Genomic DNA, 19,545 nt, shown 5'->3' on the forward strand with positions numbered 1-19,545 from the left:
TGGGACTCTCACATTGGACGATCTCACCAAAGTGCATTCATTTGTCCAAATACGCTAGGGGACTTATTGCGATTTGATTTAGAAGGTAGAAGCTGAGATTTCAGTATCCCCTCTCTCCTTGCCCTCCTTGCATGACTCAAAAGCTGGCAATCGATTGGAAGGGAGTGCTGCACACGGGAGGTGTAGATGGCGAGACGTCTTTTTCGTCTTGAAGACATTGCAAGAAAGAGGGAAGAGGAAATGCTGTATTTGTCCAACTGTACAATTTGAATGTTAGAAAGATGACATGCTGATGGGTTTTTGGATGCCACCAAAATTTGGCCCTCATTTGCAGATAAAAATTCCCTATTATTTTGCTCCATAACATATTATCAGAAGGGCTACTTTAAATTTCAAACAAACAGTAATAAAATACTTTTCATAAGGCTACTAATAATGCTTTTGACATAGAATGTTATTTCAACTACCCATTCTGGGTAGATATATACCATTGCCTTGACTCTTCTTCGCCTTCAATTTTTTGTGCTTTTGAATGAATTATTCACAAGGGAGAGAGAAGCTGAGGGAGAGGAAGGTGGCCCTTATCCTGGAGGCTCTTGACAGTTTCATACAGGCCTTGCTCCATCGGTGTGAATTGAAGACCCAATTCCTTGAGCCGTTGGTTCGACAACTTGTACGGCTTCACCCTCGGGTTCACCTCGTCTGAGCATCTGAACAAGAAAAACAACAAAATCAAATCACCGGTTGTTGTATTTTGTCCTGGACTTAGCAAATAACTCTTTTCTAGTATTTTCTGATTCCGTTGTTTAGTTCAAATTGGGAATGGAATGGTCTGGCTGGGTACCTTCCTTGGATCAACCAAAGGCGGGCCCAAGCGTTCCTGCCTCATGCAGGATTCTCTGTTTTCTAGGTCTTATCAAGAGTCGTGAAAGCTAATTTAAAAAGTGTAAGACAAAGTGAGTAGTGCCATTAGTAGGGAGGATCGGTCACACACACATGTTGGAAATTAATCTTGACCACTAGATCTTGATCATCTATCAACTTGACTTTCATGGGACTTAAGTTACTTACTTTCTTGGAAGCTTGGAAGATAAGCCTTGACCACTTTGGAATTATGTAATGCTTTTATTTTTCATGTGATAGTGTGTTAGTTGTGCTTAGGAAAACTAATAGTAATTAAGAAAAGTTAATCCTGGATTTGGAATGTAGGCTATATTTTAAACCATGTATCTTCTTCATATGTAAGTTTTTTCAGTGAAATTTGAAGGGTTTGAGGAGTAAAACAACTTGGGTTACTTTCTTTGAGTGTTTGGCATCAAGAGAACAATCTTCTTCTCTTGAAACCCATTTTCTCCCTCCAACCTCGTTGGTTTCATTCCAACAACAACAACACACACACACACACACACACACACACACACTATATATATATATATATATATATATATATATATATATATATATATATATATATATGCACTTATGTATATACTACATATATTTAGCATTTTGGGTCCTGCATTAGCCTTGTTTTATATAAGTCACTATTTGCAAGATCCAATTTCGGAAAGGGAGTGAAAGTTCTTGGGATATATATGTGTGTACTCACTTTTTTCCTGTGTAGATGTGTTTTCAGCATCTCCAAGGGACGGGTCCCTACTGAGTGGATCGGGGAAAGCAAAACCGGGGAGGGTAAGAAAACCTAAAACCAGATAATACTTACACAGTGGGTCGGGGGCGTGACTATTAACAAGAGTTTTTATAAGGTGTCACCATGGACATGCAAGTACAACAGAAATACAACGGGGTCCATATTTTTTAATGATCAAAGGCATTTATTTTTTGGGTCCAGACTTAAATAAGCCTTTCCACACAAAAAATCTCCATAGGATGATCTAACCTAATAACCCCACTTCTAAAGAGAGATTGAAGAGAGAGAGTACCTGAAAATATTTTTCCACCAGAGTTTTTTCTGGTCAAATAAAGGTTTTTTTTGGTTAAAAATATGTACCAATAGACATTTTCAGCTTTTAAAAGTTCTCCATGAAATTTTATTAGAACAAAATCTACAGAAAAGAAGAAAAATTCCACCTTTTAGTAAAATTGTTAGAATATGTGAGATATCACGTACTATTGGATTGAGTTGGGCTCCCACTGTTGGTTTGAGTCGGTGCTAGATGAGGTAAGTAGGCAAGATTGGGCAACTATTTAATTAAATTAGAATTATCTTTTCCTGATCTCGTCTTTATCACTTACCATATGCATGTATAAGTACTTCTTATTATTAATGAATATCAATCCAAGATTTAGTGAAATTATTCCCTTTACACAAAAACAAGAACAAATGACATTTTGAGAGAGAGAGAGAGAGAGAGAGAGAGAGAGAGAGAGAGAGAGGACTGACTTGGTTGGAATGGGATACCGAGGGAAGAGCTTGGCCAGTGTTTTGACAATGTCACCCCGATGAACAACTCTTTCTGCACAAATGTAACGGCCAGTGGCGGAGGGTGTCTCGTAGAGGAGTATGTGAGCCAAAGCCACGTCCTTCACATGAACATAACCCTGCACTGAATTTGCATACGTCTTTACCGATCCATTCAAATACTTCATTATGTGTATAACACTCGCATTAATTGTGGGCTGTAAAACCGGGCCCACCACCACCACCGGATTCACCACCACCAGATCCAGCTCTCTCTCCTTCGCCACTTCCCATGCCCCTTTCTCCGCCATCGTCTTCCCATAACAATACCAATTCTGCCCATCAATCACGCCCTCGTTAATTCATTTTCCAAACAGATAGAATAAACTAGGGCACACTCGTCATTTTTTATAGGCAAGCTGCCGTTTGGCCGGGATTCCTACCGGTTTATTAGAATGAGAAAGATATTACAATCACCATACAAAACACTAACCCTAACAGAAGAATAGGGATTCAGACCAAGACAACAAAGGCAATTCCTATCCTTAGAAGGAAGAGAAAATAGACCCAGACCTTGGTGTTCTTGCAGAATTCGAGATCACTAAAGCAGTTCTCGTCCACCACCTTTTCCGGGCTTCTATTCGGGTCCATGTAGACGGCACCGATCGAAGACGTAAACAAGACTCGCCGGATTCCGGCTTCCGCAGACGCGTTTATCACATTCTTCGTCCCGTTCACAGCGGGCCCCAACATTTGCTGATTCAAACATGAGAATGAAAATCAGAGTTGAGTATTTATATGATGATGAAAGGCCTTATCCTCCATTATTTTTCAAAAAGTATGGTACGGCCCACACCAGAGGATGATCCAAACCGTCAATAAGATGGGACGACACAACCTAAATAGGTTGTTCTCCAAAAGTCATTTCCATAGGTTGATCCAAACCCTCAGATCTTTAGAGGGACTGCATATTAGAGGGTAGATCCTAACCCTCTCTAGATCGGATGGTTAAGATCAACCTACGGAAATGATTTTTGGGGCACAATCTATTTATGTCGTGTCCTACCTTATGGATGTAAGGGTGTCAATTTTGGCTCCGGCTCGGAAGCTCGCTCGAGCTCGGCTCGAATCCTTAACGAGCTGAGCCGGCTGGCCAGGCTCGTTAAGGATTTAATATATATATATATATATATATATATATATATATATATATATATATATATATATATATATATATATATATATATATATATATATATAGACACACACACACACACACACACACTAAGAGGTTGTCCAGGGAGTGAAAGGGCGAGACAAAATATGTCACTTCTTTTTTGGAACCTCATTTGTTACTTGGACTACCCCCGTAGTGTAAAAAGAGTAGTCAAATTACACTAGATAGGGCTGTCCAGGGAAGATGAGGGGTGTGAATATATCATTGCCCTTAATATAACCCGAGCTCAGTAAGGCTTGCGAGCTCGGTAAGGCTCGCGAGCCGCTCGCTAGCTTGGCCGAGCCGAGCTCTTGAGCTTAACGGCTTGGCTCGGCTCGTTTACACCCATATATGGATGGTTTGGATAATCTGTGTGGGCCATACAGTACTTTTTGAAAAATGATGGACTATAAGGCCTTTCATCATATAAAAACTCGATCAAAACCAAATCCAAAAAACCCTAGAAACAAGAAACCATCAGACATAGTTAAAAAAAACAAAAAAAACCAAACCCACAGGATTGTCCGTCACGGGAGAAGCCGTGTGGAAAACCCCATCGCATCCGTTGATTGCCTCGAGTAGGCTTTCATAGTCGAGAAGATGGGCCTTGCAGAGAATCAGCCTCTCTTCTGCTCCTTGAAGCTCCTTCAAGTGAGAATTCTTTGGATCCTCTGCAAAACAAAACATCGAAAACGGGCATCGGTCGACCACCCTATGTCCTAGAAATCCCATAAAGAAAGAAAAGAAACAAGGGCAAAAAAAATTAGACCTGGATTTCTGAGGGTTCCTTTCACTGTATATCCTCTTTCTAAGAGAAGCTTCACTATCCAAGAACCTATGTATCCTCCAGCTCCTGTCACGCATATTGTTTGACCGGAAAGCGAAGAAATTTTGGCAGGCATTCTGACTTTTCCGATGAAGTTCCGGTTTGGTTTGAAGTTAAGAGGATTTGTAAAAACAACCTTTTTTGTTCTGCTTGCCTAAAGACCAACGCATGATGCCAGTGTTTATAGTGTATCTCATGCCCTATAATATCTCACGACCGATACTGCAGGCCTTCAGAAATAGAAGGCAATGCATGATATATAGTGTATCTCATGCCCTATAATATCTCACGACCGATACTGCAGTCCTTCAGAAATAGAAGGCAATGCATGATATATAGTATATCTCATGGCCTATAATATCTCACGACCGATACGCCTTCAGAAATGAACCAAACATGGCTCCGCAACCTTGCTAATAGCAACGGAAACAAGGGGTGTGAAAATATCTATTGAAAGAATAGACCAGGGAATTGATATTGCCACACTCCTTGCTATTAGTGCATTGCGGAGGAACCGAGGAAGTCCTCTATAACGTTGCGGAGACTAGTTTTGATCGAAATGAAATAGAAGGAAATTAAAACCACTGTCATCTTCCTAGAAAACACAAAGGAAAAGTAAAAATGCTATTTACTTTCTCATTTTGGAAAAGGAAAATGATTTCAACACAAACATGTTTGATACATGATGCTCATGTTTCTTGTCTTTTATACTTTTATATTTTATTAGGAAATCAAGCTTATTAGGAAAGAAGCCATCTTGGAAATCCTTGGTCAATGCATTCCGATGCAATCTTCCTAATATGTACAGCAACCCCTCCGTCATGGGATTACAACCGTTGTAAATTTATTCTCTTCCCTATTTGGGGCACACTCTGTATCTCTATATATTATTGAATACATTTGCATCAATAAAATACACACATATTGGAAACGATTCTGTTTCTTATCTTGGTATCAGAGCATCAATGAGAGCTCTTGAAGTCTTTCTCCCTTATTAGTTTTTTCACGGCTACAACCGCAGTTGGTGCAGCCATTTCATTCTCTCTATTTGATCGACTCTTTGCCATTCCGCTACTAGCAGTCGAACAGATCTCCCTACACTTTGATCACCATTGACGGTCATTCCATCGATCGTCTTCTTCGGTGATCGCTTCAATCATTCAATTCCAACAACCAAATTCACATCAACAAAAAATGGCTCAAGAGACGAATCCGAAGGCTACTCCTGACATGGGTAAGACCGAAGATCCCTTTAGCCCATTTTCCTTCCATCATTCCGATAATCCAGGAACAGTGTTTGTATCCCAGCCCCTAACGGGTGAGAATTACAACACTTGGAATAGAGCCATGATTATGGCCTTGAAAGCAAAAAATAATATAGGTTTCATTGACGGCTCACTTCCAAAGCCATCCAATACTACTGGTACGGATTATGTTCAATGGACCCGTTGCAATAACATGGTCCCCAAAGAGCAACAGTCAGTAGCAAATTACTTTACCAAACTAAAGGGATATTGGGACGAGCTCTCCATTTATAGGACACCACCTACTTGTTCATGTGGTGCAATGAAAAAGTTGATGGATTATCAACAAGAAGATAAAGTAATACATTTCTTGATGGGACTTAATGATTCTTATACTACTGTTCGAGGGCAAATCCTTCTTATGGATCCTTTGCCTTCGATTAATCAAGTGCTTTCCCTTGTACTCCAAGAGGAACGACAACCTGAAGTTGCAGCTTTTGGTCCCCAATCCACAGAAGCTGCAACCTTACTCGTAAAGGGAAAATTCAATAACAAAGCCATTAGATATGATGATCGTGATAATCAGGACAAAGGGAAGAAATCTCAAGGATCAAAAGGTGACCGAAAGTGTGATCACGGTGGCTGGGTCGGACACACCATTGAAAAATGTTATAAGATTTATGGGTATCCACCAGGCCATCGGCTTCACAAGGAAGGTAATCCACCCTCTTCCAATCAAGCGGCGATTGTGTCTAATAACAAGCAGAATATGCTTCCTTTCACCACTGAAGAATGCCGCCAACTTTTGGATATGCTTCATACTCATCAGCTTAATGCTCATCAGCCCATGGCTCACCTAGCAGGTACTTCACAACCAAGAACAAATCTTTCAGGTACATCTCTTAGCTTGGCCTCATTTAATAATTCTACACCATGGATACTTGATACCGGAGCCACTGACCATATGGTTAGCTGTGTTTCACTTTTGTCCTCCATTACTTGCATCGGAACCAACCCTGTTAAACTTCCTAATGGAAATTTTGCATTAGTTTCACATATTGGGACTGTGTCATTGTCACCATCTCTTGTATTAAAAGATGTGCTTTGTGTTCCATCTTTTAATTTCAATCTTATATCTGTTAGCAAGCTTACCCAATATTCTAATTGCTCCATAACCTTCTTCTCTGATTCTTGTGTTATTCAGGACGACGATGATTGGAGCGGGTAAGGAGATGAACGGTCTTTACCATTTCTACCTCCCAAAGCAGTCAGAATCTCATTCAGCAGCACTTGCTTCTTCCTTTGATTTATGGCACAAGAGGATGGGACATCTTTCTAATAATCACTTGAATTTTTTAGCTAAATATGTTTCAGATATTTCTATTTCGCATCCTACACATTGCGATGTTTGTCCCCTTGCTAAGCAAACTCGACTTACTTTTCCTTTGAGTACTATTTCTACTGTTGAACAATTTCAATTGATTCACTGTGATATTTGGCGTAGTTATCGAGTGGCTTCTCTTAACGGTGCACACTACTTCTTAACCATTGTTGATGACTTTACTAGGTGCACGTGGGTTTTTTAACGCGGCATAAAACAGAAACCCGTGATTTAATTCAATCATTTTTTGCCTTGGTTGAAACTCAATTTGGTTGCAAAATTAAGCAGATCCGAAGTGATAATGGACCTGAGTTTGACATGCATTCTTTCTACCAAGAAAAATGAATTATTCATCAACGAAGTTGTGTTGCCACTCCACAACAAAACGGAGTTGTTGAACGAAAACATAGACATCTCTTAGAAGTTGCTCGCGCCTTGAGATTTCAAGCCAATTTACCACTTTGTTTTTGGGGGGAATGTGTTCTCACAGCTACTTACCTCATTAACCGCACCCGTACACCCATCCTCTCTGGAAGAACACCATACGAGGTCCTATTTAATGTTAAACCCTCCTACTCCCACTTGTGCATTTTTGGGTGTCTATGTTATGTTGGCCCTCTTGCTTCAAATCGTTCTAAATTTGATCCCCGTGCACGAAAATGTGTTTTTCTTGGATATCCACATGGTCAAAAAGGGTATAAAGTTTTTGATCTCGACACTCAAACCCTTTTTACCTCAAGGGATGTTGTTTTTCATGAAGACATATTTCCTTTTCAGTCTCACCACCTAGAACCACCAGCACTGGTTCTACCTCTTCCATCACCAGATCAGGTTGACCATTTAGATTGTCCTTCTCTCCCACTAGAGACGGCTCCTCCGCCTAATGAACCATTGGAATCAACTCCTGCACCTCATAATTCTGGACGACCAACACGGGATCGACATCGCCTAATTACTTGCAGGATTACCATTGTGAACTTGCCGTTCATCCGTCACCCAATTCATCACTTCCCTCAATAGCAGGATCTACAGTAAGTACTCATCACCCAATCTCTCATTTCCTTTCTTATGATAAACTCTCCCCATCTCACCGAGCCTTCTCTGTAGCTATCTCTTCCATTATAGAACCAAAGTCCTTTCGGGAAGCTGTTAAAGATCCAAAATGGTGTGAGGCCATGGCTCTTGAAATTCAAGCCTTGGAAGCTAACAACACTTGGACACTGTCTTCCTTGCCAACTAACAAGGAACCCATTGGATGGAAATTGGTGTACAAGGTCAAATACAATTCAGATGGGTTCGTTGAACGCTACAAGGCCCGCTTGGTAGCAAAGGGATACAATCAAAAGGAAGGATTGGATTATCAAGAAACATTTGCCCCGGTTGCTAAACTTGCCACCGTTCGATGCTTATTAGCTGTTGCAGCAATTAATAATTGGCATCTTCACCAGTTAGATGTTAACAATGCATTTTTACATGGGGACCTTGAAGAGGAAGTATACATGGAGATTCCTCCTGGTTTTGCCCGAAAGGGGGAGACTCGGGTCTGTCATCTCAACAAATCCTTATATGGGTTGAAGCAAGCCTCTCGACAATGGTTTGCAAAATTTTCAGCAGCCCTTCTCGCCGCTAGTTATAAGCAATCAACAGTCGACTACTCCTTGTTCACTCGGTTCGTTGGGACTTCCTTCACCGCAGTACTCGTATATGTAGACAACATCATTCTTGCGGGAAATGATTTGAGTTCAATTACTGCTCTAAAAAAATTCCTTCATACCAGCTTCAAGATCAAGGACCATGTCGACTTAAATTCTTCTTGGGTATTGAAGTTGCTCGCTCTCGCAAAGGTATCTATCTCTCACAACGGAAATATGCTTTGGAAATCCTAGGTGAAGCTGGTCTTCTTGGATCACGTCCCACAACATTTCCCATGGAGCAAAATCTCAAGCTCACAAAAGATGAAGGCGCGCTTCTTTCAGACCCATCTCCTTATCGCCGTCTTATAGGCCGTCTCATTTATCTCACTATCACACGGTCGAATATTGTTTATTCTGTCCAAATTCTTAGCCAATTCATGGAGCAGCCGCGCCAACCACATCTAGACGCTGCCCATCTAGTTCTTCGTTATCTCAAACAAACACCCGGACAGGGCATCTTGCTGTCATCCTCTAGCTCTCTTCAACTTAATGCCTTCTGCGACTCAGATTGGGCTCGTTGTACAGAGTCTCGACGCTCCATTACTGGCTACTGTGTTATGTTGGGTGCTTCTCCAATTTCCTGGAAGTCCAAGAAGCAATCTACTGTTTAACGCTCATCTGCTGAAGCCGAATATCGAGCCATGGCAAGTACTTGCTGCGAGATTACATGGCTACTCCATTTATTGCAAGATCTTCAAATTCATCACCCACAACCACTTGTTCTGTTTTGTGATAATAAAGCAGCCTTACACATAGCAGCCAATCCTGTTTTTCATGAACAGACAAAACACATTGAAATTGACTGCCACATTATTCGTGAGAAAGTCCAGTTAGGCTTGATCCGCACAGCTTACAGCTCCACAGCCCATCAACCCGCGGATATATTTACCAAGCCCCTCGGTGCATCTCAATTTCATCATCTCATTCGCAAGTTGGGCATTCACAATATCCATACCCAACTTGAGGGGGAGTATTAGGAAATCAAGCTTATTAGGAAATCAAGCCTTTTGCCAACAAGCCTTTCGGCAAGTAGCTGATTGTAATATGTACAGCCTTTTGGCAAGTAGCTGCCATCTTGGAAATCCTTGGTCAATGCATTCCGATGCAATCTTCCTAATATGTACAGCATCCCCTCCGTCATGGGATTTCAACCGTTGTAAATTTATTCTCTTCCCTATTTGGGGCACACTCTGTATCTTTATATATTGAATACATTTGCATCAATAAAATACACACATATTGGAAACGATTATGTTTCTTATCATATTTAAAGAGCTAAGGGTTTTTATGGTCCCACGGATTTATAGAGGATTGATTATATGGAGTTTATCCATCAGAAAGCTAGGATTATCCTATGGAAATGATTTTTGGGAGATAACCTATTTACATTGTGGCCCATCAAATGGACGGTTTGGATCATCCTATAGTGTGGGCTGTACAATCCATTTTGAAAAATAGAGGGTGAATATTGTAATAAAAGGGGGTGAATCTATCACCGCCCAAACTAAAATACATAAATCTGTTTGAATGCTGATAGTTACCTTGTAGATTAGTGGCACAAGTAGTAAATAGGGAGGAGACAAACATTTGTAATGTTTGATCTAACTAGGATTTACCTAGTAGAATAGTGATAAGTAGTGTTTGGTTGTAAGAGTAAATTCGAGGGGTGTGATTATCAATCTACAGAAAGAGAAGAGAGAGAGAGTGAGAGAGAGCAAAATTCTACTTGAAAAGTTCTTCCTTTTTTGGGGAGGATGGCATGGAAGGTATCATGGGTGTCATATCACCAGACAAGCAATAATTAGCTTTCAGCAATGCCTATGTGAAGATCTTCGTCAATTGATCATTTTTAAAACAATAAATATTCCAATTGAAGTGTTCCATTTATTAACGCCATTGAGGATTCTATGTCCGGGTCTCATTGACCTAATATGCATGATAGAGATAAAGCATAATGAAGTCCCCTTTCAATATTATTCCATAGATTCTACAGAAAAGCCGAGGACTTTCTATATGAGTTTAAGGTCCACTTCAGATACAATTACAATTTATTTGCATCTAAATGGGTCCCACAAGGGGAGATTTTTTTGTTAATCCAGACAAATGATCTTGCAGTCTATCACAGTAGTACCTATTGGGGTTGGTCTCACGCGAACGGACATTCCGTCTGTTAGACAAATGCCCAAAAAATTTAGAACCTTACGAGTGAAACTTTCCCAGTTTCCCTATAGACTATAGTTGTTAGATAGCCCATTTGGCTAACGGAACCTCTCATTTACACCTATATGGAAAATTTTTTTGGTAATCCACACGTTGATCATCACATGATGGTAGTACACATGATACATTGAATGTTCAATAGATTGTTCCTTTGGAAGAGCCGATCGACGAGTTTCATTATATCCCTTCTAAGATCGTCCTGGCACCACTCAGAAAACTCAAAAGGCAGTGTCGCTCTATTTAGTCCACTTCCGTTTAGATGTTCGTTTTATTTCCGCGGCATATTCATCTGGAAGGAAACCAATCTATGGACCCCGCCCTTGCGTTGCCACATCCTTCACCTGCATTTGACAGTTTCCTTCAGCTATTGCATTTGTTTTTCTCGTTGTTGGTCATATGTATAGAACCCACTTCATGATCAGGGCACAGTATGAAAGATCTTTTAGAGGAAATACTCCTCCCGGCCGGGGTGACCTTGTATGGAATCATATCTTGGAAATTCTCAAGCTTGTTCGGTATTTGATGCTCCAGTACACGATCAATTCGGGATTGCCTCTGGTTGGTTTAGAAAATGCGGATTCTACAAGCTGAATGGTCAATTACATATATGTCTCCCATGAGAGGTTTTAAATTTCGGCCGAAATCCGAAATTTTGGACTGAAATTTCAGATTTCGGTCAAGACCGAAACCGAAATGTCCGAAATCCGAAATGCACCAGATTTCGACCATTCGCCGAAATTTCAGATAAAATATTAATATTTTAATCCTTTACTAAATTTCAGCCGAAATTCCAGCCCAAAAAACTGACATTCCGAGTCCCTTTACTGAATTTTGGCCGAAATTACTGGATTTCGGCTGAAATTTCGGTTTCAGTGGGGACTGAAATTAACCCTGAAACCGAAATTTAAAACCTTGCTCCCATTTGAGGCCCATTGTGAATTAAAATCTTATAAATGCAATTTTCCTTATAGCAGTTAGTTCCTTACGAGCATATACGTCTCCCATGTGGGACCCCACGAAAACATGAGGTAAAATGATGGACCTCACGCAAATGCATGTGTTTGAGTGTAGTTAGTGGGATTCATCCCATCAAAACATGGTGTGAAATGGTGGACTCCACCCTATGAAAGGATTTGGGTGGAGATTATGGCACTCCCTGATACAAAATAGTAGGCCTTTCCATATATTTGGGTTTGGGGAGAGATGGTGGGCCCTTCCATTTCAAAACATAAGGTGTAAATTGTTGGGGCCCACTCATGGTAGGCGCCGCGTGGGTATCAAAACATGTGTTGTAAAATTATGTGCCCTGTAATGTGTGAAAAAAAGGCACTATAGGGTTTTTTGGGAGTTTGTAATAGGTTTTGATAGCTGGTTAAATAATAAAAGAATGTCGTCAGTGCAAATATAAGTAACCTAATTTCATGAGAATGGTTCACTGCTTGAGGATAAATTCACCCTCCTGGGAGGATTTCATCCGTGTGCGGGAGGGGGGACCAAGGGAATTTAGAGAAAGGCATTTTGCTGCTGATGTTTGCATGAGTTATCCTGTAGTGCAAATATAAGTAGCCTAATTATAATATGGGATTTGCTAGGGAATTCGTGGAAAGGCATTTTGCGGCTGATGTTTGCATGAGAGAACAGCCACCTCAGGTGAATTAGATGAATAGGATAAAATTTGTTTAAAAGTGAGCCTGCGAGGCTGTTCTTTCAAGCAGAAGTCAGCCGCAAAATATCTCTCCGCAAAATTCCCTAGCAAACTATAATAAGAGGGTAAGCCACGTTGTTTTACAAAGATGTAGAGCCCTGTTTAGCCATTGCTCGTGCAAAATATGGAAGAAGATAGTGATTAGGGCTGTAACAGGGTCGGGTCGGGTTTTTCAAAACCCTAGCTCAACCTTGGATCCCATTATCTCGGCCCTGGCCTGCCCTGACCCTGAGTCAGGGCTGAGAAACCTCAACCCATTGCCCGCCCTACATGGCTCAGTGCTGGCCCTGGATCGCCCTAATTGGCCCTGATTGGGCAGGGCCGGCCCTAATTGACCCTAGTGCAAATACCTGTTAAGAGTGCAAAAAATAAAGCAACAACTTATCATATAGAACAAAATGATCAATAAACAGAGAAAGAAAACAAAATAAGACAATATGAATTCATCAACATGGGGGCAACGGAGACAATTAATAATAATAATCTAAAGAAACATCAATCCAAGATAATAGAAAACATTAGCAAAAGAAACATACACAGATGGTTCAATTCTATAATAGAAAACTTAGGATTGGGCCGGGTCAGGATATCCGAGGCATTAACTCAGAACCCGACCCGACCTGAGTCAGGGTCTAAAAAAATGAACCCTGACCCGCCCTCAGGGTTGGAAAATCCAGCCCTGACGCTGTTCGGGCTCGGTGCGGGTCAGGGCTGACAAGCCAAACTTGCACCCCTAATAGTGATAATGCATAAGGTTGTTCACCCAACATGAAGAAGACTTTAGTCTTCATTCACCCAACATGAAGAAGACTTTAGTCTTCAATGCCTCTTACATTGATGAGTACAACAACTTATTGACCCAAGACGAAGAAGACTTCAGAGCGACCCACATGGTTCAATGATGAAAAATTGAAGGAAAATTTATAATAAACAAAGGAATTGGAGGGAATGAAAAAAATGTACACGAAGGATAGTTCTTTCAAAGAGGATGGGATATAATGTAAATTCAGTAGGCCCCATGGCCCCACAAACACCTAAGCGTCCTCGGCTCCTCAGCAGAGATTAGAAGAAAAAACAGGTCATCCTGACGTTATGAGGATGTCAGCGGTGGGCCAACTAGAGTGTCAGGTACAATGAGGAGAATTTTTTGGGGTTTTCTATATGATTTCTTCGGAAAAGACAAGGTTTTTTTTTTTTTTTTATTGCATACAAACTAAGTGGACTTGCAAAATATTACAAGATCACACGATATGTTACACGGTGAGTGCGGGTAATGTCCTTTATTTTTCAAAAGGTAGAGTTGGGCCCACTTCATAGGATTATCTAAACCGTCCATATGTTGGGCGACAACGTAAATAGGTTTTACCCGTAGATCATCTCCATATGATCCTAACGTGTTGGAGATGTAGACGGACGGCACATTATAGAAACCCTATGGATTTGAAGCTATGACAAATATCCAACGGTCTTATTCAAATTTGAGAAAACGGTTCCTACACATATGTGTAGATAAGTTATCTACACACTAGCTTAAAATACAGTGGGGGCCACATTATTTGGGTGATCCAAACCATTCATTTTTAAGGCCCTCACATAGATAGGGTGTCCATAAAAAATCAGATCCATAGGATCATCCTAACCATTCGAACTGTGGAGGCAAGAAATGGACTAATTTGTGAAGGTTTAAAGACATCCATTTTACCTCCACAAATCGTAGGGTTGGGATGATCCTATGGATCTGATTTTTTGTAGACACCCTATCTATGTGAGGGCCTTTAAAATGGATGGCTTGGATCACCCAAACAATGTGGGCCCCCACTGTATTTTAAGCTAGTGTGTAGAGAACTCTCTACACATATGTGTAGGAACCGTTTTCTCTTCAAATTTATATATTTCAAAAAGGATACGAAGCTGTGACAAATATCCAACTGTCCTATTCGCATTTAGATGTGTCTTAGGGAAACTAACAATGTAACAAATATCTAATGCTTCAATGAAGTACATGAAAAGATAGAGATATCAATAAAACTACTAAGGAGAGAGACCAAGTGGCACGATTCAACCTCCTTCCTTTCTCCTTTCTGCAACTACATCTTCATCACTCAACAGAAAGGTTTTATCTTCCTAAATCGATAAATGCATCCTCCTTATTATTTCCAAATTCTATTTTACATAGATCAATTTTAAATAAAAACAATCAGAGTAGTCATATCGGCATAATATCTGTCCATTTCCAACAAAATAAAAAGATCTTTTTATTTTTTCATTTTGTTCATGCTATGCATTGGAAAACCAAAACCCCTAATAAAGAATTGTGAAACCTTACCATGATTTTACTTATTGAGATATACTTTGGTCAAAAATGTCCCTAACTATTGTAATCTGTAAATACCATCAGATTTTCTCCTTGAGAAGCGAACACTTTCTAAGTGCACTGAAGGACGATCTCTCTCTCTCTACATGAATTAGGCTGCCCCTCGTCTATAAAACGGTCCTATTGGGCTTATATTAGAACATACATAGGGTTATACTATATACCCAACATAAAATAGCATTAGAAAGAAAAGAGAAAACTAGAGAGGGAGAGAGAGAGAGAGAGAGAGAGTTCTAACAAGGGCTGCACAAAAAACCGGCCAAACCGATAAACCGAGCCAAACCGGGCCTTTCGGTCTGGTTTGGTTCGGTTTTTCTCAGCATTGGTTTGGCCACGGTTTAGAATTTTACCGAACCGATCCCATCGGTTCGGTTCGGTTCACGGTTTTAGAGTTTTAATCCGAAAATTAACCGAACCGAACCGAGAAATGAAGGAAAAGACGAAATAATTTTGTGTCATTATCAAATCTAAAGTGAGTTAATATCATTTGTAAAGATAAGAGGGGTGACTTAAACAAGGGAGGTGTGTCTAAAGTAAAAATACATTCGACCCTTACCCTTATATCACATTAACACATCCTATCATTAAAAAACTCCCCCAAGATGACTGGTCTCCCTATTTTTCTACCATTATATTAAAGCATTGCTACACCCATAGGCCATAGCCACTCCCCTATGTACATAGAAGCGACAACACTGATAAAATAAAGTGAAAAGAAAAAGGTAGACAGAGATAAACTCAGAAAGACCCAAAAAAAAAAAAAAAAAAGTCTATGCAAATGAGACGGCCGTCTTAAGAGACGGAAGCCACGTCTTTGATTGACGGACGGGAAACGTCCGTTTCTCCACCCCCGTGACCCATAGCTGATTGCACCGTGAGAACGGACATAGTGGGAGATGACGGGGCGTCAACGTTGATGGAACCCAATAAGGCGTTAGAGTTCCATGACTGACACTTGGCGGTGGCGAGCGATATGGGCATGAGGCAGAGACCCTTTCCTTGTAGGTAGTGCATGGCCGAACCCATGTCTTCTTCTAACAGAATCGCCACCTTCTGCTCCGTCACCGTTAGACTTTCGTTTAACGCCGTTTGCGCGCCGTTAGTATTCCATCCCGTCCCGCTCCTCTGTATGCAGTCACCACCTCCCTAAACAAAAATGAAGCCATCCAACTAAATTACCAAAACCCCCCTACTTTTACAAGAAAAACTAAGGGGTGTTTTCGGAATTTGGGAACTGCGCATGCGTTCCGCTTCTGTCGTTTTGCTCAGTGGTGTTTTGAATGAATTTCATTCTTTTGCTCCTTTTTGGTGGAAAGCAAAAGAGGTTTGAAAAAAAAATAGAGGGTGTGCCATTATCAAAGTTGGGTTGATTAATAAATAAATAATATAAACATTCTCACCTCGTATGAAATATCAGAAAGAAGAGGAGCAACAGCACCAAGCCTGCTCATACTCAGAACCTGGGCAGTCGGTAACCAAAGAATCTGAATAAAAGAGGAGAAGATAATAAATTTAGGCCACTGATATTGGCACTACCATGTTTTGATAATTGCACTAATTCACTTAGTTTTAAATTAGGTTAATAGAGCTCCCCAAAAGCTCTCAGAAGCCAATTAAAGAGGAAAAGAAAAGCTGTGTTTGTGCAATTATAAAAACATGGTAGTGCCAATATCAGTAGCTTAAATTAAAAATAAAAGTATTATAGATAATTTTAAAAATTACCTTGACTTGGAGTTGAAGGAATTTCACATAGTTGATGATGTTGTCGACCATGGAAGGCATGTCCGACTGTCATTCCAATCAGAAAACAACAAGACGTGATTACTAGCCTTGGTGTAAAGGACAAAATTCAAAGCCCTCTTTGTTTTTGCTCTGTGGGTTTTCAAATCAAAAGATGAGGAATAAAATGACTGAAATACCCTTACGTCTACAAAATTATACCTTATTCAAATTGGGCAACAGCTCTTGCAGAGCTCTAATTCGTTCTGCGATTCTCTCTCTGCGTGTCTGCAGAAAAAAACAGTACAAAAAATAAATGTAAAAGAAACGAATCAATCAAAAAATAATTTAATGCAACCAAAAAAAGAAAAAAAAGGAAAGCAGTAGAATACTCGTTCAGCGATGCTGTGGGGATCTGTCGCCTGACCTCTCCTAGCCCTAACTCTCTGCCTTGCCGGAGCCGTACAACCGCCGTTCGGACCTGACACCGGCGCCGGAGATTGATTAATCCCGGTAAACGGAGCTACGTAGCTTTGCGACCGAATCGAACCGGTCTGAAACACGAAAAAAATGATCTTAAATAATACAAAAATAAAATAAACTGGGTGATGATAAATTCGCACCCCTATAGGATAATTCGGACCCCTTAATTTCCCTAAACTAAAATAAAAAAAGATAAATCTGGAAACAAATTCTAAACCTGAGTGTGATGGAAACTCTTCTGATTTACTGTCTGAGCAGCTCGTTGCAGAGATCTTTCAATTCCATTGTACAGACCTTGAACAGACCCTTCTAGGGTTAAGGGAACTTTAAAATCAGAGGAATCTAGGGTTAGAGGGAGTGGGAGAAGCTGCTGAGAGGGGTTTAAAACCATGGATTTGCCGGGATTTCCGTACTGCCGGAGGCGGGAAGCGAGGAGGGTGGAGTCGTCATAGGGGTAGTGGAGATTGTTGTTGTTGGTGTTTGAGGGGTTGAGATTGGATGGGGATTTAAGGGTTTTGGGGAGTTGGGACCAGTTTGGGGGGAGGTTTGGAAGGGTCTGGTCAAGGAAATTGAGGGGGTTATGGTGATCTAAATGGGGGTATTGAAGATGAAACTCGGAGGGATTTTGGATTTGTTGTTGTTGAGTGTTTTGAAGTTGTTGGGGTGTGATTTGTGAGGGGTTGAAGCAAGCGTTTATCGACCCCATTACTTGTAGTAGAGACAAGAAAAGAGAAGAAATGGTGGACTCTTTTCTCTCTCTGCAACTATTTATAGGAAGAGACAATTATATATATATATATATATATATATATATATATATATATATATAGAGAGAGAGAGAGAGAGAGAGAGAGAGAGCAGTGGAATTCTAGATAACACGGATGAGAGAGACAGAAAGAGCTTAATTAGTTTTATATTGCTGTGGTGCTGTTGGTTTAAGAAGAAGAAAGAGCACTTCGTATCTCTCTTTATAATAAAAGGAAAACAAGAAAAAGCATTTGTTTCGTTTGATTTTAGTGCTCAATTTCTCTCATATATTCTCTTACGTATACAGCCTTTTCTAAATTTCCCACTTTATTTATCAATTGACAGAGAAATGTTACAAAATATAAGGGGACTTCTCAAATAAATGGGATTTTTAATTGAAAAACACAAAAAAAGGTTGAGTTGGCTAAATTCTCAAAAGGGGTGAAACACATCTGAGGCATGTTTTAAGACAAGAATGCCCTTGAGTTGCTTTTTCATCTGCCTTTTTGAGAAACAGATCCCAATGCATTTCACAAACACTATTCTTCACCTTTTTGGCTTCTTCTTTCCCACGCCAAGTGTTGAAAGTTCATTACCTTTGGTAAAACTCCACTGTACAGCTCCCTTCTGGGATGAATTCAACCAATTTTTTTCAAAATGGACTATACAGCCCATACCATAGGATGATCCAAACCGCCCAATTGATGGGCCACAACGTAAATAGGTTGTGCCCCAAAATTCATTTCCATAGGATGATTCTAGCCATCCGATGTAAAGAGGAACTTAGATTATGGAAACTTCAAGATGGATAAATTCACCTCATATTTTTCAAAATGGACTGTACAGCCCACACCATAGGATGATCCAAACCGCCCAATTTATGGGCCACAACATAAATAGGTTTTGCCCCAAAAATTATTTCCATAGATGATCCCAACCGTCCAATCTATAGAAGTTTCCATAATCTAAGTCCCTTTTTAGATCGGATGGTTAGAATCATCCTATGAAAATGATTTTTGGGGCACAACCTATGTACGTTGTGGCTCATCAATTGGGCGGTTTGGATCATCCTATGGTATGGGCTGTATAGTCCATTTTGAAAAAATGGGCTGAATTCATTCTAGAAGGGGGCTATACAATGGAGTTTTACCAAAGGCTTAATTCGATCTTTTTACTTTCTTCACAAACAGGTGCGACTTTGCCTTAATTCAGGTCGACCTTTTTACCTTATTCACAAACAGGTGTGAATTTGACTTAATGGGTTGACCTTTTCACCATATGACCAAATAGGTAGGAAAAGCATGTATGGGTCAACCTGCAGGTCGACCTTTCCACCATCCCGTCAGACAGGTTAAAAACATATTGCGATTAAAAAAAAAAAAAAACAAACGTCGTTAGCAGAAACTACCCCCATAAAGACCACTTCCACACCTCCCCCCATGACAAACGTGCATTTTCTCCCCAAATCCTAAATCCCTCCACTCCCCTCCCTCCACCATAACCCTAAGATCAAT

At 40.4% G+C, this 19,545-nt stretch overlaps 2 protein-coding genes across 3 annotated transcripts; both read right to left on the reverse strand.

The window, feature by feature from the left end:
* Positions 1 to 541: 541 nt before the first annotated feature.
* On the reverse strand, positions 542 to 4,540 carry LOC143849510 (cinnamoyl-CoA reductase 1-like). The gene is made up of 5 exons (XM_077358557.1): positions 4,408 to 4,540; positions 4,155 to 4,309; positions 2,996 to 3,178; positions 2,405 to 2,757; positions 542 to 710 (listed from the first exon to the last, which is right to left on the reverse strand). The coding sequence occupies exons 1-5, from the start codon at positions 4,538 to 4,540 to the stop codon at positions 542 to 544; spliced, it is 993 nt and encodes a 330-aa protein (XP_077214672.1).
* An 11,126-nt stretch (positions 4,541 to 15,666) lies between these two features.
* On the reverse strand, positions 15,667 to 18,051 carry LRL3 (LJRHL1-like 3). Of its 2 annotated transcripts, none has more exons than XM_077361245.1 (6): positions 17,502 to 18,051; positions 17,194 to 17,355; positions 17,024 to 17,089; positions 16,805 to 16,870; positions 16,483 to 16,542; positions 15,667 to 16,228 (listed from the first exon to the last, which is right to left on the reverse strand). In XM_077361245.1, the coding sequence occupies exons 1-6, from the start codon at positions 17,988 to 17,990 to the stop codon at positions 15,875 to 15,877; spliced, it is 1,197 nt and encodes a 398-aa protein (XP_077217360.1). In that variant the 5' UTR covers positions 17,991 to 18,051; the 3' UTR covers positions 15,667 to 15,874. The 2 variants fall into 2 exon arrangements, with proteins under 2 accessions (XP_077217360.1, XP_077217359.1); XM_077361244.1 differs by having other exon boundaries at positions 16,483 to 16,566.
* Positions 18,052 to 19,545: the final 1,494 nt, after the last annotated feature.

Source organism: Tasmannia lanceolata, unplaced genomic scaffold, assembly GCF_043159265.1.
Source record: "Tasmannia lanceolata isolate RefF3 unplaced genomic scaffold, GAP_Taslan_0.1 ptg000018l, whole genome shotgun sequence".
Classification (NCBI taxonomy): domain Eukaryota; kingdom Viridiplantae; phylum Streptophyta; class Magnoliopsida; order Canellales; family Winteraceae; genus Tasmannia; species Tasmannia lanceolata.